Source organism: Phalacrocorax carbo, chromosome 8 (genome assembly GCF_963921805.1).
Source record: "Phalacrocorax carbo chromosome 8, bPhaCar2.1, whole genome shotgun sequence".
In the NCBI taxonomy this organism is placed as follows: Eukaryota; Metazoa; Chordata; class Aves; order Suliformes; family Phalacrocoracidae; genus Phalacrocorax; species Phalacrocorax carbo.
Genome location: NC_087520.1, coordinates 36073627 through 36094095, shown reverse-complemented (window position 1 = coordinate 36094095; position 20469 = coordinate 36073627). Strand labels below are relative to the sequence as shown.

General features: G+C 39.5%; 1 protein-coding gene across 3 annotated transcripts in view; it reads left to right on the top strand.

Annotated features, from left to right (window-relative positions):
- The first annotated feature begins 5790 nt into the window (after positions 1–5790).
- CDH5 (cadherin 5) overlaps positions 5791–20469 on the top strand; it is a 31533-nt gene continuing 16854 nt past the window's right edge. Inside the window, exons 1-2 of one of the 3 annotated variants that reach the window (XM_064459606.1) lie at positions 5791–6011; positions 18039–18102. Coding sequence is in view for 1 of the 3 variants with exons in the window: in XM_064459607.1 (XP_064315677.1) it covers positions 18052–18102 (51 nt within the window). In the remaining 2 variants the exon portion in view is untranslated. Of the gene's footprint in view, positions 6012–17136; positions 17151–18038; positions 18103–20469 lie in introns of those variants that run through there. The other 2 variants (XM_064459607.1, XM_064459605.1) reach the window with 2 other exon arrangements.

The window sequence follows — 20469 nt, the reverse complement described above, 5'->3', positions numbered from 1 at the left end:
TGTAAACACCCAGTGCAGCTTCCCTTCCAGGAACTTGTTTATTCGCAGACTCATCTGGCACGGAACAAAGCGCTGGTGAGACACATCCCTTCTCTGGCAAGTTTACAAGGGGATACGGTGCATCAGCGTTGGAAAGACACCAAGGTGAATGGCACCCCAACATCACCCTGAAAGTAGCCCCAAGTCTGTGACCAACTTTTTGTTGCACCCTGCTCTTTTCACCCCAACACTGTAAAATCCTACTCTCAAGATAAAACTCCTTCTGCACTTGATTAGCCACATGAATCCCAGAATCACAGAGCTATTTGTGTGCTGCAGCCTTTGGGGTGACATCTCTCCGATGTCTGGAATGGTTATTTGGTATAGAGCTTGCAGTTCAAGCAGTAATCTGACTTCTTATCTCCCCTGAGTCTCTCACAGAACAGTAAGAGGCAGAAAAATATAAGTTTCAGTCTTTTTTGAAAGAAAAATCAACACTATTTCAACCTTTTTTAAAGTTTATCTAAAATCTTCTTCTGTTTTAGAGATTCCTAGCAGACAATCAACTTCGGAACAAGTCAAACAGCCAGTGCTGCTGAGTGCAGGGACTGAGATCCACTACCCTTGGTCACCCCACCACTGAAGTCAGGAGCTTGCAGCCAAGCTTTTAAGACGGCAACATGTGACCCATTAATGGGGAGAATGTCATATAACAGCCAGTATCAGGATGGGCATATCAGTTATGTAAATAGTGTAGGAAGGAAGGAGAGGAGGCCATACCCCTGCTTCTCTCCAGCTCCCTACTCCTGATTTGCTGTATCCCTTACCGAGTGTGGAATCAGCACAGAGTCAGGACACAAGCGCAATGTCCAGAGAAACACAAGACAGGGCTCAGAGGGAAACCTCCCCAGTCCCTCCTGCCCCAGCAGCTCCACAGCACTACCCCTCCATCACCTACTGCAGGCTCTGGTTCTGTTTATTTTTTAAATTATTGCCATGAATGAAAGGTAAAAAAATTCATAATTTTTGTTTAAGTGGTAGAAGAAGAGGTTGTGCTGTTTTGGGTTTCTATTTTAACGAACATTTCAATTAAAGCAGATACGTTCTTTGGGCGAGAAAGTTTCACTGAAATCAAGACTGTTTATCAAAAACATTTCTGGAAAATCTTTGATCAGCTTCACACCTCTGCATTAGACTTACTCTTCAAACTCAAATCACACATCAAGGTTAGTGTGCCTGAGTTAGCCTGCAGGCTTGCTTGTGAAAATCCCTGTAGATTGTGTTTTCAATGAACAAATTAAAGGGATTCATGATTCCTTTATTTTAGTTCAATTGTGAGGCAGTTTCATTTTACAGCTCCGGCTCAGAATGCTACTATGAGTTTTAGTACAATATGGGTGCATTTTCTACCACCTATTTTTTCCCATCATTTCCAAACAAGGAAACAAGATCGTCTGGTATCATTCCCTGCTGAACATTTGAAACACAAATCCTGCAGTCGTTAGTCTTTATGCAGCCAGAAGTCTCATATGATGAGAGATGTGCCTGATTAAGGAGCATAGGATTTAACCTTCCATGAGAGATCCAGTTTAATGAAATGCGTATGGTACAGCTATAATGGTACTCTGGAAAACATTTCAGAAAAATTCTATCGCATGTCCTCAGCAAACATCCAATTCCACCAGCTTTAACCAAAATGCCTCAGCAGTTTTTTAAATACAACTTATATTTTTAAAAAAATCAGAGCTACATTCTTTTGTTTAACAAACCTGGCAAAAGGAAGCTGAGTCAGACTCACTCCAGGATACACACCTCAATCTGTGACAAAAAGGAAAACAGTTACTAAGTGGAAATGACTAAGAGCACTGCACTGCCCTGATTAAAAATCCCAGAAATAACAACACAACGTTCTGCAGAGATTATTCTTTCCACATGGAGCAGTAATTGTTATTTTTTAAACTTTAAGAAATGTTTCTTCCAGAGAGACTTCAGACAACAGTCAGATACAACTGCACATTTAAAATGGGAGGGATTTTACAATGATTATCTGAGCTGTACAAAATTAGCATTTCAGGGTTTTTTTTAGAACCAATGGAAAGCTTATGCTCTCCCCTACCATAATTCTTAGCTGGCTATAAAAATACTGACACAAGTATTACTGTTGTGACTGAATTTCAAATGTTGGCAGACCTTAATTTGCACAATGCTTGTAACGTGCTCATTTTAGCAGGATAGACTACTAGGTCTAACCTTTATAAACTGTTACAAAAGCATTCTTGAGCTGTATTGCTGAGTGTAAAGCCCTTCTCCGGTGAGAGTTGAATATTAGGACGATTGCTTTTGAGAAATTAAAACACCATTAGTTGCAGCTGTGTCAATAACTGTCTTTGGTTTTCATGACTGTATTTATTAAGAAATGCTTATTTATCATGTGGAATTTCACTGTAACTATAATTACTTGCAAAGAAAAAAAGAAATCCATGCTCACTCAGTGAAAGGCATGGGCTGTTTTATCAACTTTGCTGGAATTTGCGCTAGTTAGGAAAGCAATGAACTTTTTCCTACCACTACAGTTTCCATGAATTCTTTGAGGAGAACTTCACAGAACACTGATCAGGTGGGACAGTGAACAAGCACTACAGTGAAAAACTGAAACAAGATGCAACCAAAAGCTATTATCATAAGAGTCAGCCTGCTTTGCTCGCTATGCAGAATGCAATGAAATTGGAGTTTCTGATCACCTGAACAATCTTCTCAGCAACAGATAAAATATAATTCTGAAGAAAGATGCAAGCTTTAATCTCACATTCGTTCTCTGCAGTTATCAATTCCATTAACTTATACTGACCCACTCACAGGTATCTGTGTATAGCGAGAGCAGTCAAATTTAATAGATTTAGCATGGTAATGAGGGCTCTGTTTCTGCCCGTTATAACACATTATACCTTTCAGCAGTAGCAAGGTGACAGTTATTACTTTAGATACCCAGAAATGTCAAATTCAAACTATGCACAAGCACCTTTAAAGCAGAGCTGAGTTTTAGCCCCTTTATCCGAGAAAGGAAACACTATTTTAAACTTTACTAGCATAAGTAGCCTGGAAGATTGCTCAGGCACCAGCATTTAAATAATACAGGCTAACGTCAGAAAGTTTCATAGAAAGAGATGCTGATCTGAATGAGACCCATCTAATCCAGGTGCCACAAAGTCATAAAATAGCAGCTAATGAACATCTGTGGGAAAACCTTGGGGAAAAAGGCAAATTATCCAGTAAAGACAGCGGGATGTAACATGGAAGTAAGCTTGTACAGCACTGCTGAACAGAACAATGAAAAGGCCTGGTGTCATTTGGAGAAAGGAACAGCAGACAGACACTGTGAAATGACAAGTAAATAAATATCACTCCTTTTACACATACCACCAGCTGCATCCATGAGTCACACAGAGCAGTGGAAAGTTGCTAGATGCTAAGGATTCAATTCATTTTTTACCTATTCCTTTCACTTCCAAAAGTTTGACTATTAAATAAGATTTCATACATAAAATGAAGGACCTAAAAAGTAAGTATACCTTCCAGTGTTGTCTGATCATGCACAGGATGTTTCTTGTTAGCAAACCTTGGTGTGAATAATATTTGGTTTAAAGCATTACCCCGTTGCTTGCAAAAGACACCAGTCACCAAAGAATTTTCCCAGAGTCTTATGATTTGGCCCTAATGATAAAGAGAAAGAAGTCTGAGAGTCTAAGATCTACAAGAAAACCTGCTTGCTAGCATTTTGAGTCAGCAGCTTTGAAAATGTGATGAAATTCACTGCCTAGGAAGCACAGCAGTGCAAATGTCTGGGATTAACCAGAGGGCGTGGGGGTGGTCTGAAACATCAGGAGCTTTGCCGCCCGTGGGAGAGGGCTGCAAAGGTAGGTTCTTCATTTGGTAAAATCTCAATGGACATTTCCTCATAGCCAGAAAGAAGACTTAAATAATCAGTTCAGCAGAGATTAAATCTATTAAGTGTGATGTGGAAGGTTTTGAGATACTAAATCAGGTTTTTAAATTTTAAATGAAAGTATCTTCCTCCAAGCTTATAAATGGTTTTCAGTTATTCTACTGAGCTCTGAAAGAGAGCATGATGAAAATGCCTTTAGAAACTTTCTCAATTTTTTCCTTGAACTTTTCAGCAGAGATGAAACAAGTCAACTAATACAAAGCTTATTTAGCAGGCATCAAAACAGACCTCAATAATCTAGGCCTGTTGCCTCAGGGCACATATAGAGAACATCGGAGTTTTCCTTTTCTGAGCAGTGGACGTGAAGGGCTCCCTTACACTCATCCTTTGTTTAGATTAGCTAAATAGCATGCTTACTCCCAAGTCCACAGATACTAACATCAAAGGCTATGCAACGGTTGTAAATACAGTTGAAGTCATTTGCAAAAGTGAATCATATCTGAGACTGTTGGCTGCTGTGGGTACCAGATTATCACTGAGCTGCATCCTGACCAGATAACGGCAGTTCCCTGGAAAACTCCTATCAACATCCTCCCTGCTCTTCTCTCATCAGTGACACAGGAATGGCTTATTTTCTTGTAAGAAAACTTGACTCTAGTTAGTCTCGTACGTAAGACTTTGAAAAATGTCTCCTCATTAGTTGCTTATCTTTTCTGAATAATTAATGTATCTTTTTTTTAAAAAAAAAGCCATTCATCTTTGCTACTGTACATCATAAAAATGTGAAACAATCTAACCAACCTCAGCCTTCTAGCAAGCCAGGAAGTCAATGACATCACCTGTGCTGGACTGTGACGACAAATAGGGACTAGAGAGTTTTTAACTGTGGAACATTATTATTTAAAGTCCTACCTAAGATACATTGAATATTTGCTTACATTTATTGCAGCTAGGTCAAAAAAAGTGAGTTTTGAGTTGTCCCACACTTCTCAGATTTTCTTCTGCGTTATTTTGTAGAAAAATTCCTCTTCCATTTGTACTGTACAATGCCAGAGATACACCTTTGCAGTCAGTTCTAACATGCAGATAGGGGTCAGAAAACAGCAGGTGGCACTCAGAAATGCATCACAGTCCCACAGAAGGTTTGGGTACTCAGGCTAGGCTGTAGAAAACCCCACTGGCTCATCAGACCACTGAAAAATATCCTAAGTTAAGTTTTATGTGGGTGACAGTATTAAAGACACTGACACCTGCACGTTGGTGAGCCTCCCCCAGGCTGCCGCTGCCCAGCAAGTCAGCCTCAGGAATGTAACACAAATGCTGAATCTTTCCCTTCTGTCTGCCCTGACTGGTCTCGAGACTTAAAGCTATCCATAATCAAGACATTACAAATATTTTCTCCTTCTGGAAGGCCCTCCTACACTGTCTTGCTTCTGTGGTCATAATTTTACCTGTGAAAGATACTGTTAAATTTCATTTTTACATCCAGCACTGACATTGCTTTACAGGAACCAGTCTAATTCATATGAGGGCTCTTGCTTCTTTGCTTGCAGGCGTAAAAATCCTTATAGATAGGACAATTCCAAACTGCTTTGAAAATCCTCTTTGTGCAAAACAGGTATAGTCTGTGCTGATCAAATATCAGACACCGTTTAAAGCATCATTCAGATGTTTACTAACTCCTCAAACTCTTTATAAAACATTACTAAATAACATACCAACTTTTGTGTTTCCCTCAGAATCAATTTCCTTTTATTCAGCTCCCTCATTAGAGTCAGCAACAAACAAATAGGCATAGCAATAACGACGCTAAGCTTATCTCACTTCCCCCACAACCTTTTCTCACTTTTCTTACTAAGATTTGGAACAATAACAGGATGCCGGAATGCAGGATGGGAAAAGGCAGACTCCCAGCTGGAAAACCTTGGAGACTGGAGAGCTGAACACTCCCAGTATTGCTTAATGAAAAGAGAAGTGAATTTTTCTATTTCATCCTGATTTTCTGTGTGCTGCTTAACATTTTGGGATACTGTTGATTTTAGTTTGCTTGATTTGGGAACAAACCGAAGCTCTACTAACTCTGACTCAGGTAAGGGATAAACAGTATTTGCTGTCCTTCTATGGTATGAAGTTCTTGTCAAAGGTTTTTTGCCTCCACCAAAAAACTAAAGTCTTAATTATTTAAGAAATACCAGCAGACAGGCTGTGAACTTTATACATATCCACAGAATCCTTTGGGCCTAATGCTGACGGCACTTAAACCAAATTAAGTACAGACAACAGCAGAGCTGTTTACAATTGACACTGAAAGAGGAAAATCTCTGACTTTCTTGGGCTATACCACAATATTCCCAGACTGTTTAAAAGAAGGAACATTTTGTGCTTTTTTGTAGTTCTGTTCTGTAATATTTAGATTATGTTGCAGATGCTCATTCATAATGGAAAAGGGACAGAAATCATACTGCAAATTGCACCTGTAAACCATTTAGGAAAGGATTTCACTTGCAGTGTGGGCAGTTACAGGCTTAGTACTGTTTTGAGGAGCAGGTGTATGCTCTGCTGCTATGATTTGATGGAATATGTTTTATCAAAGAGGGAGTTGACTTGTTATCTGTCTTTAAGGTGCTATGGCTTTATTGTGACCAATGGCAAGAGGAGGTGAAAGCCAGCACGTATGCTAGCCAGCTGTGGCATAACTCTCCTGCTAAGAGATTTGTTTAAGGCTTAGAGGGAAGTTTACATTAAAATGTCAGTGATTTTGTCTCCTAAATCTCAAGTTTAAAGTGGCCCAGGTACTTTAGCACCTTAGCCCTGGACTACCAGGTTTTACAGCCCCTGTTCTAAAAGGCCAGCAATTCTTCTTTTAGAAGTTTCTTGATCTCAGTGGTCCAAAAGGAATAATCTTTTCTGACAAGGTATTTAATGAGCAGTGGCTTGATATAAAAAGTTCGTTGAAAAGGCTTTTATCTTATCCTGAAGATAGTGTAGCAAGTCCCTGAGCTAACAAGTTTGCTGTACAGCTTGCAGAGACAAAGCATTTATGCATAAGAGATGAACTGATACTGCTTTTTCTGTAAGAACTCTATTCTGCAATAGTGGGACTGTCACTGTGCACAGTACCTTACTGTGCTGGTTGTCAAGCTGTAATAAAGATAAAGGAAGGAAAGAAATGCATGGGAAAAAGATAGGGAAGAAGATGAATTTCTGTGAGAAAATCTGTTCCATCCTTAGCTACCAAAAACATTAGAAGTTGGTTGCTGCTGCAGTTAACAAAGGTATAGTTAATCAATGTGTCGCTACCTCCACAGCTTATAAATCATTATATCAACATTTGTAAAAGCATACAGTATTACAGATGTTCATGTAGGGAAAAATATTAGACAAAAGCAAGGATACTCCAATGATTTACAAAAGCTTCTCATCTTAGGTTAATTTGTGCCTTGTAACAACAACCAATATACCAGAAACAAATCACAGAAATGCTGACTTGCAATTTATCTGCAGTATCTCCAGGAGTTACTTTTTATCCTTAAATAAAGGGTGACCAACAGGATAAAAGGACACAGAATTAATCTAGCATATGAAAGCCTTAGAATAATGCAGTGTACTATAAAGAAGAGTGTGAAGTTAAAAACTATTAAACAAATTAATTTGAAAGCAAAATATAAACTCAATTAACAAATCATTCCTGCTTTGTCCACAAACTTGGGCTTTATTTTTTGGAGTGCTAGAGCTGCACTGCATTGCAACAAGAAGTATTTCCCAAAGCTTTGCTCTTTAACAGAAGATCATAAAACTGTTTCTTAAACGTTTTAAAATAAATGCTAACACTGAAACTATGCTATGAAATAGCTACATGTCATTCAGCAATCTGCAGCTTGCAGAGCGCTAGATGCAGGACTCAGTGCTAAAGAGGCAGCCTAGGCAGAGAAAGTTCCACCCAAACAGTTAACAGGTTTGTTGCCAGATTTGCTTCACGTCCTGCCTCTGTTGAGTGAAGCAGAACTGAAAACAGGATATGGGTAAAAATCACTGGGGATGGTTTAGAATCTTCTCTGACTTATAGCACTTATGGAACAAAGGACTTCACTGTGCATCCATAAATCAATTACTTCAATTAATATTTCAAACAAAAAATAGAAAAACTTCTTTAAAATTCTTTTTTCTTGTCAGGGTACATATCTACAGATCTACAGCCTTAAATCAGGCCAGCTAATAGTTTGTGTTTTCTAAGAAAGCAGAGGTTCACAGAATAGAGGCAACTAATTATTTCTGGCAGCTGAGCTTTCGTAAGGTATCTTCATGGTTATTTTTTTCACGCATTCATAATTCCGGTTTTTGCTCAGGTTCTAGAAGTTTAATTCAGAGGTTCAAATGTTAGTGCTAAGAAGAAAATAAGAGGTTCTCTGTCTTTGTGAGAAATTTATTGGCCATGAAAATATTTTGATGCATTTTTTTTTAGATGTCTTCCCCTGTGTTATCCTTGTTGGTTTACAAATCAAAAATCCCTCAAAGTTTAGCCCTGACACGACTGGCTTCCCCTCTACCCTAGAACATAGCAGACAGTGATTATTTATGTAAACTGGAGATATGGTAGGACAGAGAGATGCTCAGCTCACCATCACTAAGGTAAAACAATTCCCCTCCTTTCAAGACCTTATCAGAATTTGATCTAGGAGAATAGATATTAGCAAAACCAGAGCTGGATACTAGTTTGATCCATGATGAGAGTTTGCTTGATCCATCTGTGGACTTCAGTTCAGCACCCTACTCCATTCAAAGGGCCTATGCAGGTACATTTCCACTGAAAACACAGAAAGCAGACAACACTCTGGTGCCACAGTCATGATCAGGAGCCACCAGTTTTGCTGCCAAGAAACCTGCAGGCATCCTGCTCTAGAGCCTGTCCTCAGCCCAAGTACACAGCCCACTGCAAACCCAGGAATCCCACCAGCAGGACTAATGCTGGGAATAACGATGTGCAAAACGAATGCACATCACTCACCAATGAATGTGCCATCTACCTCCTCAATTCTGTAATACATCTGATCTTGAAATATTAAAAAATTAATAAAAACTTGTGAATAACCTGTTTACAGTTCTCCAGTGCAAGAATACAAATTAGCCCTTTCATTCAATGACAACCTGAGCTTCAGTCACCTTGATCTGAATTTCAAATCTCTCAATAAGCATGGAACTAGCTATATTTTGAACGTAAGATTGTGTTGAATTGAAGAGTAAGTTCTCTCCGTAACATACTTCTGAAATGGACGTTATTTGTGCCATGAGTCTATTTTGTACATATGGTGCTATACACATCTGTTGGGCAGGCAGTGGGAAGATCTGGGGCCCAGCCCTCCTAGGTGCGAGTTAAAGCCAATGGATGTTCACAGGAACTGGAACAGTTCAAGAGCTGTGTTTTCCAGGGCTGGGCAAAGACGCGGGAGGGCAGAGGGAAAATTTACTCATCCACTGCAGGTGTTCAGACTGCCTACACTTCAGTTTTGGTACTTTGAGTATATCCCTGGAGGTATTTAAAAGACATGTAGTCGTGGTGCTCAGGGATGTGGTTTAGTAGTGGACTTGGCAGGGCCAAGTTAACAGTTGGACCTGATGATCTTAAGGGTCTTTTCCAACCTAAATAATTCTATGATTTACAGTCAATAAACCAGAAAGAGTCAAGCACATGGATGGACACTCTGGCAGACTTTTCTCCAGACAAGTATTTTTCTGTGAGACAGACAGCAAAAATGTCTTACAAAAGATTAGGAGCTGGACGTGAAAGTGTTATCAAGTATCATCCACAAAAGGGTCCAGAATGTATAGTGAAAAATTACTGGTATTTTAGAGGAAAGGCAAGCACAGTTACCTGGGACACTCTGCAGAAATTTTATGGGGACCTTTCCAAAAGACCAGTGGAAAGAAAAGAATATTCTTCTGCCCTAACACTGCTATCAGAAGTGCAAGAAGTTACAGAGCACCCATAGTTAGGGGTGGACCAATGTTTTTAAATGGCAGAAGTGTTTTAAATTCTTTATTTTTCAGTATCCAGAGAGGTCAGTTTTATTGTCCCAGTCTGGTTGTCACCAAAATCCTCCTGTTCCTGTGGAATGTCACCGCCATCCTCTGCCAAAACTTTAGGAGAAAGAGACCCATGTTTCTATTACATATTCTTTTAAGAAGCCTATCAGTCTCCACAAATTAGCAGTAGCCCATCTGGCTTTGCCCTCACTGAAGTAATCCATTTTTCTGCATCCTCCCCTCTCCCCAAGCCCACCAGCAACATCTGGAATGGCCCTCCTGACACCTGGCAAAGTTCACAGGGCACAAGGTGGGTTATCTGCAGCACACACAGGCCCTTGCCTTATTGTGTATGACACTGCAAAGGGAAATTCCACTTCCACAGTATGTCTGGAGGATACAGTTGAATTCCTTCTCCTGCCTTTGTCCACATTTCTAAGCAATGCTTTGGTAGGATCAGTCTTCCTTTTCCCCTTCCTTTTATGACGCTATCTGCTATGAATTTGTGCTCTGGAAATCCTCTAGGAGTGCAAAGTCTACCTTACAACGTACCGCTTGAGGAGACTAAGAGCCTAATGCTGCTCTCACGCAAATGATAGGAAATCCTGCCATTGATGGGAACTGTTCCTGTGATAGGTTCATCTTCATCGGCAGAATCTCCACTGGCACAGAGTTTTCGGTTAGCTTCCCCATTCTTTTCGTGGGATACTCCCTATGCCCAATCCCAGACCCGATTTCAGAGGAGATTTGCATTATCTTCCTGGCTTTTATTGTCATTATCTTCCAGATGTATACGATCTGTCTGCAAGAGAACCAGTTTACTCATGTTAGGGTTAGGCCAACCAATCAATACTACCAATAGGTATAAAATGTTTCACCACCAAATCTATCAATCCAAACCTACAATGAAATAGTATATACTGTCTGTTTGCTCAGTATGCTAATTTAGGGTTTTAGGCTGTCACTAAAATATAAACAAATATTGCTACACTACGCAAATTTTAGTATCATCCAGATCACCAATGCACTCCACCTAAAACACGTATCCAGCACAGAAATTAAGAAGCAAGGGCAGAAAGCAGAAAGCACAAAAAGCAGGGATGCTTTTGTTATGGGTTCATTTTACAAAGACAATAATGTGAACTTGACAGTGACAAAGCTATTGCAGAGCTCTATCATCTGCAGCACCATTTAACAAACACATTTGCTTTGCACACTAGATTTGCCAGCAGCAGCCTTGGTAAAAGTTTAGGATTAGAATAGATACTGAATCCTCCAGTAATTGCACTTGGAGATTACTTAAGTTTCAAACAGGGAGAAAGGGGCACATTTCTCTTCAGAATATATTGCATCATTTTCCGGCCGTGAAGTGGTGAGCTGTGTTACCTGCCTTATATGGATTAATCTTCAGCTTTTTTAAATTAAGAGAAAGGCTTCATTCGCACAAGAAAGGGGTCTTCAGTGGCGGTGACTAAAAGATGAACTATGACAGAAATAAACATTCCATTTAGTCACTAACTAAGGAGGGAAAAAATTCCCACCTCTCCTCAAGAAATATCTCTGTGTTCTGGATTCAGGCAGCAAGCCCTCAAGTGCAGCACTGCTGTGAATAAGAACTTCCCAAACAGGTTACTGTAGAGCTGTCAGCTGCCAGGGGGGTGCAGGCTGCTCCCCGGTGCTCACCGCACTGAGGCCAGCAGGGCAGCAGCAGCAGCCACCAGCCTAGATCCTGGGCGCTGGCTTGAGAAGACCTGTGAGCAGAAATGTCCCTGGGTCAGCCTGCTGAAAGCCCCAACTTCTCACTTTTATCAATTTCACAAAAACTGCTTACCACATGTAAAGAAAAGCATGGCCTGCCTTGAAACAGGGTCACTCCTACAGTCACAGCTTACATGTTGAACTATCAACTACCATGGTTGCAATCTGTTTCACGGAACAATCTCTCCTTGGGTGCGGGTTCCCTCATTGCTTCTGGACTGGGGTTGTAAAATTCATCTGACTAATGACCCGCTTAAGCCAGTGTATAAATAATGGAGCAATACATAACACAACACTGTGTTAAATCACAATCACTCCCACATGAAGACGAATCCATATAGAAAAAAAGTCTAGCTCTAAAAAATAAGTCACAAAACTTACAACAGCTTTCCTCATCTTTTTAAGCTTCCCTGTGTCTGAAGCCTGAATATTCAGGCCCTTCAGCTTCCCTTTATCAGCACTGTAAGCTGGAAATTTGCTTCCCTAGTTTTATTTTGATTTGAAGACGAGATTTCCCTGACAAGAGCTAAGCTTTAAGTGAAAATATTGAAAGGCTCATTGTAAATTCGTAAGAGCAGAAATAATATCATTTGTATCATTTCACAACACATGGAGATTATAACAATGGGAATGTTCCAGGAAAAGACTGTAACTATAGGGGTGGGCAGAAAAGGTCTTAAAGTTTAATTAAGCCTGGTCTGGAAGTTAGTTGAATAAGGGCAGGAAATAGAGAAGAATGAACTGACATTTGAATGAGACATTTTAAAAAGGGATAAAAATACTGAACACTAATTACCAAACAAAATATATCCAGACACACCCTGTTTTTTTAGCCTGTTGCCCAGCCACAAAACCAGAGATTTATGTATATATACATGCTTTCTTTATCTGCCACAAAATTCATTTTCAGAGGAAATACTAATGCATTCAGTTACCCAGTAGAATACCCTGGACAAAGGAAACAGAACACACAGCCAGCCAAACATGGCTTCTCTGCTTCAGATTACTGTTAGCGCAATAAATACAAATTACTGTGATCTGTCCATGATGCTTGTGTTCAAGACAGATACTTTTGCTCTTGAGCTTTTGTTGAAGGAAAATGTCAAAAAAACCTTATCTGCTGTAAACACAGCTACATTGTACTTCAAAAAATAAAGTCATATTTATTGTATACAGTTCCTTAAAGGATGGGGACTTCTCCTTAATCAAAGCTACTCAGTTGGAGCTCTGTGCTAGGAAGCCTCTCTGATATTAAGGCTTTATCTGGAAACAAAGAGGAAGGGGAAAAAGCTCTATAATACATTATTCTCATAGTGTACCTTGTTTTGTCTCAGCTTGGCCAAACTCTTAAGCATTCAGTGACAGCTTTGGCTAATCTCTGTGTACAGCAGAGCTAACCAGGGGGCAGCATCAAAACAGATCAATTCTGAAATGTGCACTTAATTTATTGTAGAAAACAAAGCTTCTGGTTAGAGATGCTTGAGAAATCTTTTTGTGATCACACACACCTCCAATATACCTGAACTGTTCCACTTCTGTGCTGGCATGAGCCAATAATTTTTGGAGGATTCCCTTGTCCCCTTCTCAACCAAACCCCTGCTCCCCAAATCAAACTACATCATCTGAGCGTGGGAGGTGCTGGGGATGAGGGAGGTTCACTGCTGAGACACCTGCACCTCTGTCTCTCCTACCACAGCCACCACAGTTTGGGCTAAGCAGAAGGAAATTGGCCCAAAGCAACCGAGAAAGAAGCTGGATCTACAGGCGTGTAAATATGCCACTGGGACTGACAGAGCCTCAATCATTCTTCAAAGTCAGTCAGACCCTTTGCAGGAATGAGCACATCTGACTGCAAGATTATCCCTGAAACTACTTTTTGGATACAAGGAAGAGAACAAGTTCTTTGCCTGTCTGTAACACTGGCACTTCATCACTATTTTCAGCATCCGTCCTTATCAATAATTAATCTGAATGGGAGATGTTTTTCTCTTAGCTTTATATTTTGGACAAAGAATTCATAGGGGAAAATGTTTGCAGCTCCAAACTATGCATCCAGGGCTTATCCCATGCATCTTATTAGCTGACTTCAGAACAGAAGGGCTGTATTTAATGCAAAATTAACCCCTCAAAATAGCTCAGATTTCAACAGCATTTGGCAACTGTCATCAGAAGATATGTGGCCAAGAACAAATTTTCTGTCATTTAATTGGTAGTTTCACCCCTGCAACATCTGCAAAGCAAATAAATCATACTAGTCATAGGTACTACGAGCTTCCTGATTTTAAAAAAATCTAAATCAACAGAGCACAGAATCTATATGACGCGGTGATGATGAGGTGATAATATTCTGTACCAACACCCAAACTCTGCTTGTGGGTTTCAGCATACTCACAGAACAACAGAATACTCCTGCTCCTTAAGAGTCATTCAGCCCTTATACACATGCTCCCAAAGCTCAGAAGCTGTAAAGAGCTATAGAAGAGTAGCTTATGTCCTTAAACTCAATGCTGTCCATGCTGTCAACAACTAAGAGAAAGCCAAAATCTTCTGTTTATGATAATATATTTATTTGTTATGAAACAGTGTCACAAATTGGCTTAATGATTTAATCACAAATAAGCTTCAAAATATTTTAGTGGCTGGGTTTTACTGGGCACTGTGCTTAAGCAAATTTTGTCTCGTTATATTTTGTACTAACATTTGTATATAAAGTAAAAGGCTTTATGCATAGAAAGACTGGACAATACCACTTGCTGCTTCTTTAAAGCAGTCTAATCTATTTTGGGGTCACTTCAGAGAAAGTTTCTGTAGTAAAGCACTATATGACTATAGTAGCATGGCCAGAGTAAGAACTCTTAAGCAGCACCAGACCACATATATTTCAGTGCTTTGTGTACTGTATTTGTTCAGTTTCAAATTGATTATAAACAGCTCTCGAGTGTCTCTACAGCCTTTGTGATGTCAAATAACATTATCACAAAAAATTAGTAAAGACATTGATTCTGCACCTGCCATAATACATGATCTGCATGCTGAGAGTGCGGAATGAGGAGGATTCTTAAAATTCACCTAATGATTCAGTGTGGCTCTGATAGACCTTCATACATATTTCTCTCCTGGGCGAGGTAGAAGGCCAGCAGTTTTACTAAGGCTGGTGGATTACTTGCTAGACATACCAGGATGCTCATGTGAAAGGAAAACAGTCATCCATTAAAATAACAATTAGACTGCATAACTGATCTGATGAGGAGAAAATCAGTGTTCTCACTGCTCAGTTTAATGATTTCAAAATACTGTTTTACCCTCATCACGTATGACACCCTTACCACAGCAAACAATCCCCACTTAACAGTGCACTGTCATTTCAACCACAGAAGTGATTCAAGAATTATTAATTTCTCTATTCCAAAAATTATGCTTCCTTAAAGTCCATAAATAGACCAGCCCAGTACCTAAAACATGTATTTCATTTGCTTCTCAGTTTTCAGATTTGCAAGTAAGAAACTCAGATAAAAAACAGGTTACTGATCTGATGGACAGAAAAATTACTTAAGATTAGAATAGGAATCATAGCTTGTGCACAAGAAACAGCAGTCCCTCCTGATTGGATAACTTCACTATAAGCTTTTTGACGTGACATACAAAAAAAACCCCTAGCTTGTCTCGGACCTATGTGGAAGTTGCATACTTTTGCATATGCTATACAGGTACATAGAAATACAGTCACATTTTATTAGATCATATATTGGATTCATTTCCACAAACAGAAATGTTTCAGAACCCCAGATGTAACTAAACTAACACTATCCACAAAAGGCTACCAGCCCCTAGGGAACACAGAACAACTAGGCACAATCTATCAGCCCATCTCTTCCAAATTTCCCCAGAAAAAGATACGGTATGAGGTTTTCTTGAATTCTAACAGAAGCCAATTTCAGAGTTGATTCTGAGCTGTACAGGTAAATCAAGATCTAAGCCAAACAAGTGTGCATTTGTGAACAGGAAATTGAATCTGAACCTACACCAGCAACACACATTCAACAGTCTTATAACTAACCCATTCTTTATCAGATAGGAGTCATGTAGGAACGTAGACAGCCCTCTCCAAACTGCAAACATGTGTTTGTAAATTTTTGGAAAATACATATTAAGATAAGGTTAACTAGAAACCGTGAGAAATCAACAGAAGTTAAATGCCCTCCTACCTTTGAGATTTTGGGCCCTGGTGCTTGACTGCCCAACAAACCTTGCCTCTGAATTCTCTCAACTAAATCAGCATTTATCAGCAAAGGACTTTTGTGAGCCAAAGCGAGATCATGATTATGTCTTGCACACCCAGCTAACAGGCAGTAAATGTTGAGTCTAGTGATACAGTTGTCAGGACACCTTTGAACGTTAGTGCTGTAAAAACAGTGTTTGAGCTGAAGTAGCACCACCAACAAAATTACTTCCCTTTTTGTCCCAGAGGTCATGCCTGTATCTAACAGGTCAGATTCAGAGCAATTCAGAGCCAAGATGGACAAGAGCACGAAGCACAATATTGCTGGCCTACTGCGATGGCTGACTGCATCTGTAGCACTGCACTGGTCACAGATTAAAAGAAGCAAAGCCTGCTATATGCTAGTCTTTCCCCACTCACACCAACATTTTTATTTTTGTTAATCTACCCAGCTAAAACATTATCAAGCACATCACTGATGTAAAAGAAACTACAGTAAAGTCAGGAGAATTTACTGATGCAAGATCAGATCCTGCACCTGACTCATCCTGCTTCTCTCTCAGATATGAGGTGACTTCCAGGAAACAAACTGCACATCGATACATCCCTTTCCCATAAAAGCTTCTTGGCAAGGAACAAAGGAGATCTTCGTTACCTCTTACAACTTTCTTCCTCACTCATTTCTCTAAAATCATTCTGTTTACAGCAAATGTCTTCTTAGACCATGCATTTCTTATTTTCAGTTCACACTCAGCCTTTTCGTATGCCCTTCTCTCAGTATTTACTGCAGCACTTTAATCCTGGAGTCAGCAAGTCACTTGCTAAAATGCAAGCAGGGGTGTCAGGAAGCTCCAGGAGGACATTCAGGTAGATTTCATTATTGCTGCTCACCCAACTTCAGTGCACAAGCTCTTATGCACTAGCTTGGAGGGTGGCTTTGTTTCTTTAAAAATACATAAATAAAAAAGAAGAACAACAACTAGAAAAAACAGTGCTTGCCTCACCCATTTTTAGCCAGTTCTGTATCCCAGATAACAGAAAGACTGGGAGGCCAATTTGGCTGCCTGCTTTCCACCAGGCAACGAATCTTTAACATATACATAGTAATTATTTGTAGATCTTTTATAACCAGATGTCTTAATTTCTGAAAAAGGCATCCGTCCTGGCTGAGGACTCCATCCACCCATGAGAGGAAGTTTTATTTTATATCATCCTGGAGATAATTTTTTGGTGAGTTGAACAGACAGGGGAAAAAATCATTAATATATTTTCTCCAGGTCTACCAGAAACTTGCAGCGAAAATCACAGAGAACTTTCAGATTAGAATTATTCTCTTTTTCCCTGGAAAAAATATGAGCAGCCAAAACCAGTCAAAATCAGAAGTGCTGAACTATCTCCTCAGCTGTATGGATATACAGTGCTGCAGCATCAACACCAAACCCCAAATGCACGCAAGGGCGCTCTCACAATACTGAGTGACGTGTGGGGTTTTTTTAAAGTAGCGAGTTTAGTTAAGATATTGCTGAAGTGGCTATTCATTCAAAGGTACTATCACAAGTATAAAATGTCATTTTAAAATCAGTTTTCAGGCAGGCATTTGCACTCCAGATTGTTTAGTCATCGAAGTGGCTATTTACTCAAAGGTACTATCATGCATATGAAAAGGCATTTTATAATCAGTTTTCAGGTAGGCATTTGCACTCCAGACTGTTTAGTCATCAGTGGAAACCACTTCTCAGATGCATAAAATCGACATAAGGACAATCAAAAATATAATACCAGGCAGCCAGGCACTAGGCCCATTTAAATCAGCTCAATAATCTGGAAACAAAATAGCAGCACAGTGTTCTCAGGAAAGGCCTATTTTAAAATGAATCATTTTACACTGCTGAGGACATGTGACAAGACAGCTTTAATAAGAAATAAGAGAAACACTGAGTAACCACCCAAAACAAATTATATCTGAAAATGCAACAAAAAAATGATTGCTCCAAGTCAAATGTTGCACAATTTACTTGGACAGTTTTTTTAAGTGATGCTACTAAAGTTTGAAGACCTACCCTAGTTCCTGTTCTCACTGTACTCACTGTGTGCCCCCAACTCTTCTCACATCGCAAGCTCAAGGGAGCGAATGAGGACCACAGTTTTGCAACTTAGATGCCAAGCAGACACTGGAGTGAAGGTAACAATTATACCTATGTGATTACTTTGCCACCGTGTTTCTCTGGGTTTGTCAGAAGCTGGCTAGAGCACTGTTGTCTAATTAGGAGATTAAGAAACTGGGAGATCAAAATCTGAGACTCTTGTCACTCCTAACCCTGGTCCACTGTCGGGAGATGGCAAACACATTTAACTCCTCTGTGCTTCAGATATACCATTTTAAAGGGATATTGCTTTTTACCTAGCTGCAGTACGTTTCACAGAGAAAAGAGGAGGCATTATCAATTCATGGTTGCACAGCCATTTAAGGTCCCTGAATGGCAGAGTTAAGTATTGCTAGGACTATTTTCTTTTAATAATGCTTTGCCTGCTTACCAGAACTTCAAGCATTGCAAAGAAAAAGATAATTTATCCCCCTCCTGTGTTTGGTTCTTACCTTTCTATTTCTTAATACTCACTGCATTCACACATTTACCTTTGGTCCTGAACATCATGTAGATCAGATACTAATGTAAGAAGTTGATTCTGTATGGCAGGGATGTCCAGGGTCATTTTGTTACTTGACACTCAGTCAGATTCTGCTCTCTTTATATCCATCATGGCTTCATTGAACATAGTCATTTTGAAGGTCTTTAGATGTTATATCAAAGCAAATTTCTGCATCTGAAAAAAAATTCTGAAGTGATGTCTGCTCTGTATCGTAGGGTTTAATCCACTGCAAATTCCAGAGAACTTTTTGCACAGAGCTACTTAGGAATACTGGGGAGGGTGCAGCAGACAGCAGAGGGAAAGATAGTCAGAAAATACTTATTAAACAAAACTAAAGTTACCCAACATCAACTTTTCTAAAAAAAACTTTTGTGAAGAATGTTTTCTCAGCTTTCTTTCTCTTTTAGCCCAGCCAGCGCCTCCTAGTGGGTACACACCCATCGGCACCCCGCTCCCCAGGACACCGCAGGGCCACAGCAAGGCCAGGTTAAGCTGAGCAAACACCCTCCTTCAAGCTCCACAGGTCTCCCAGTTGACTGAATATAGTATTTCAGATATTTAGTATTCCCTACATTTACATGGCTGCAGGCATGACAGCTGAGGTTTGGTTAACAACCAGAAACAGCAAAATTTCCAGTACTGTGGATGGAATAGATTCTATCCGATAGTACTGGTTTATTAGTGATTTTGTTAATATTTTCTGCTTTGATGAAATTCTCTTTTTCACTGGGATTTTTCATTTTCATTTAGATTGTTCAGATTCCAACCAAGATACTGTAGGCAAAAATAATTATTGAGTTTCCAGCTCAATCATCAATAATAATTTTGTTTCCAGCTTTTCTGACAATCAGATATGCAAATTATCTGAACAATATGGACACAAACCTTTCAAAGTGTATTTCTTTTCTGGTCTATGATAGCCAATTTAAGCAAATTTCTCTCTTAGGACATTCCTTATCACTATTTTAGCACTATGTCTGTCTGTTTTTTAGATGCTGAAAAACAAAAATTCTCAAAAATTAGCATAAGATTTCATTCCAATCAACCAGAAAAATACATCACTTCAGCAACAGCTGTCTCCTCATTTACTAAAGTCTCCACACAGAATCTTGGTTTCATTTCTATTTAACACACAAGCGTAGAACAAATTTCTTTGCTAACTAAACTAGCCTCACATAAGAGGCAAACACCAGAAAAAAAAACTCAGAAATTTTTATAAGAATATTTCATCAAATGTGTTTTCATCACATGGAGACCTTATTTATATTAGCTGCTCATCAAACTTATAGTTCATTACTTATCAAAACAACTTGTAAAATGCAAACTTTTAATTAGTACAGTATTGTCTGTATCTCCACCTGACTTTTTTTTAATAATTACCCCCCATCGGCGAGAAGAAACTACACTGTATGAGTCATGTGTCCCATAAATCAGTTTGAATAGCAGAATTTCTCAGTTAACTGTCTATAGTACCCTGCAGACCAAGAGTTATTTGCTAAAATAATTCAACACATAAAATGAATAATGGTAGTGGAAAAAACCATAATTTGCTGAAAGAAAATTTAAGAGCAAAGCAAGAAACTTAGCTATTTGAATAAACCATTCCCCTGCTAACTTCAAGGAACATTTATGGTCCCTTCTTAAATTGAAAAAAGTTTGAATTATTGGTCTAATCAGTTAGAGACAGAGGGGGTAGCTGGCGACTGCACTTTAAGGTAGACCAGCGATGAGATCCCATAGCAGCACACCAGGGAGAGCCACGCATGGGACAGATCGGTCACAGCACACACTGTGCTGTCCCCTTCTCTGGAAGCATGTGGTCACGGAGGTTTTTACTTGAAAGGGTGCATCTTATTTCCTCTTCTCAGTCCTGGCTGCCATAGCAGGCATGAGAAGAAAT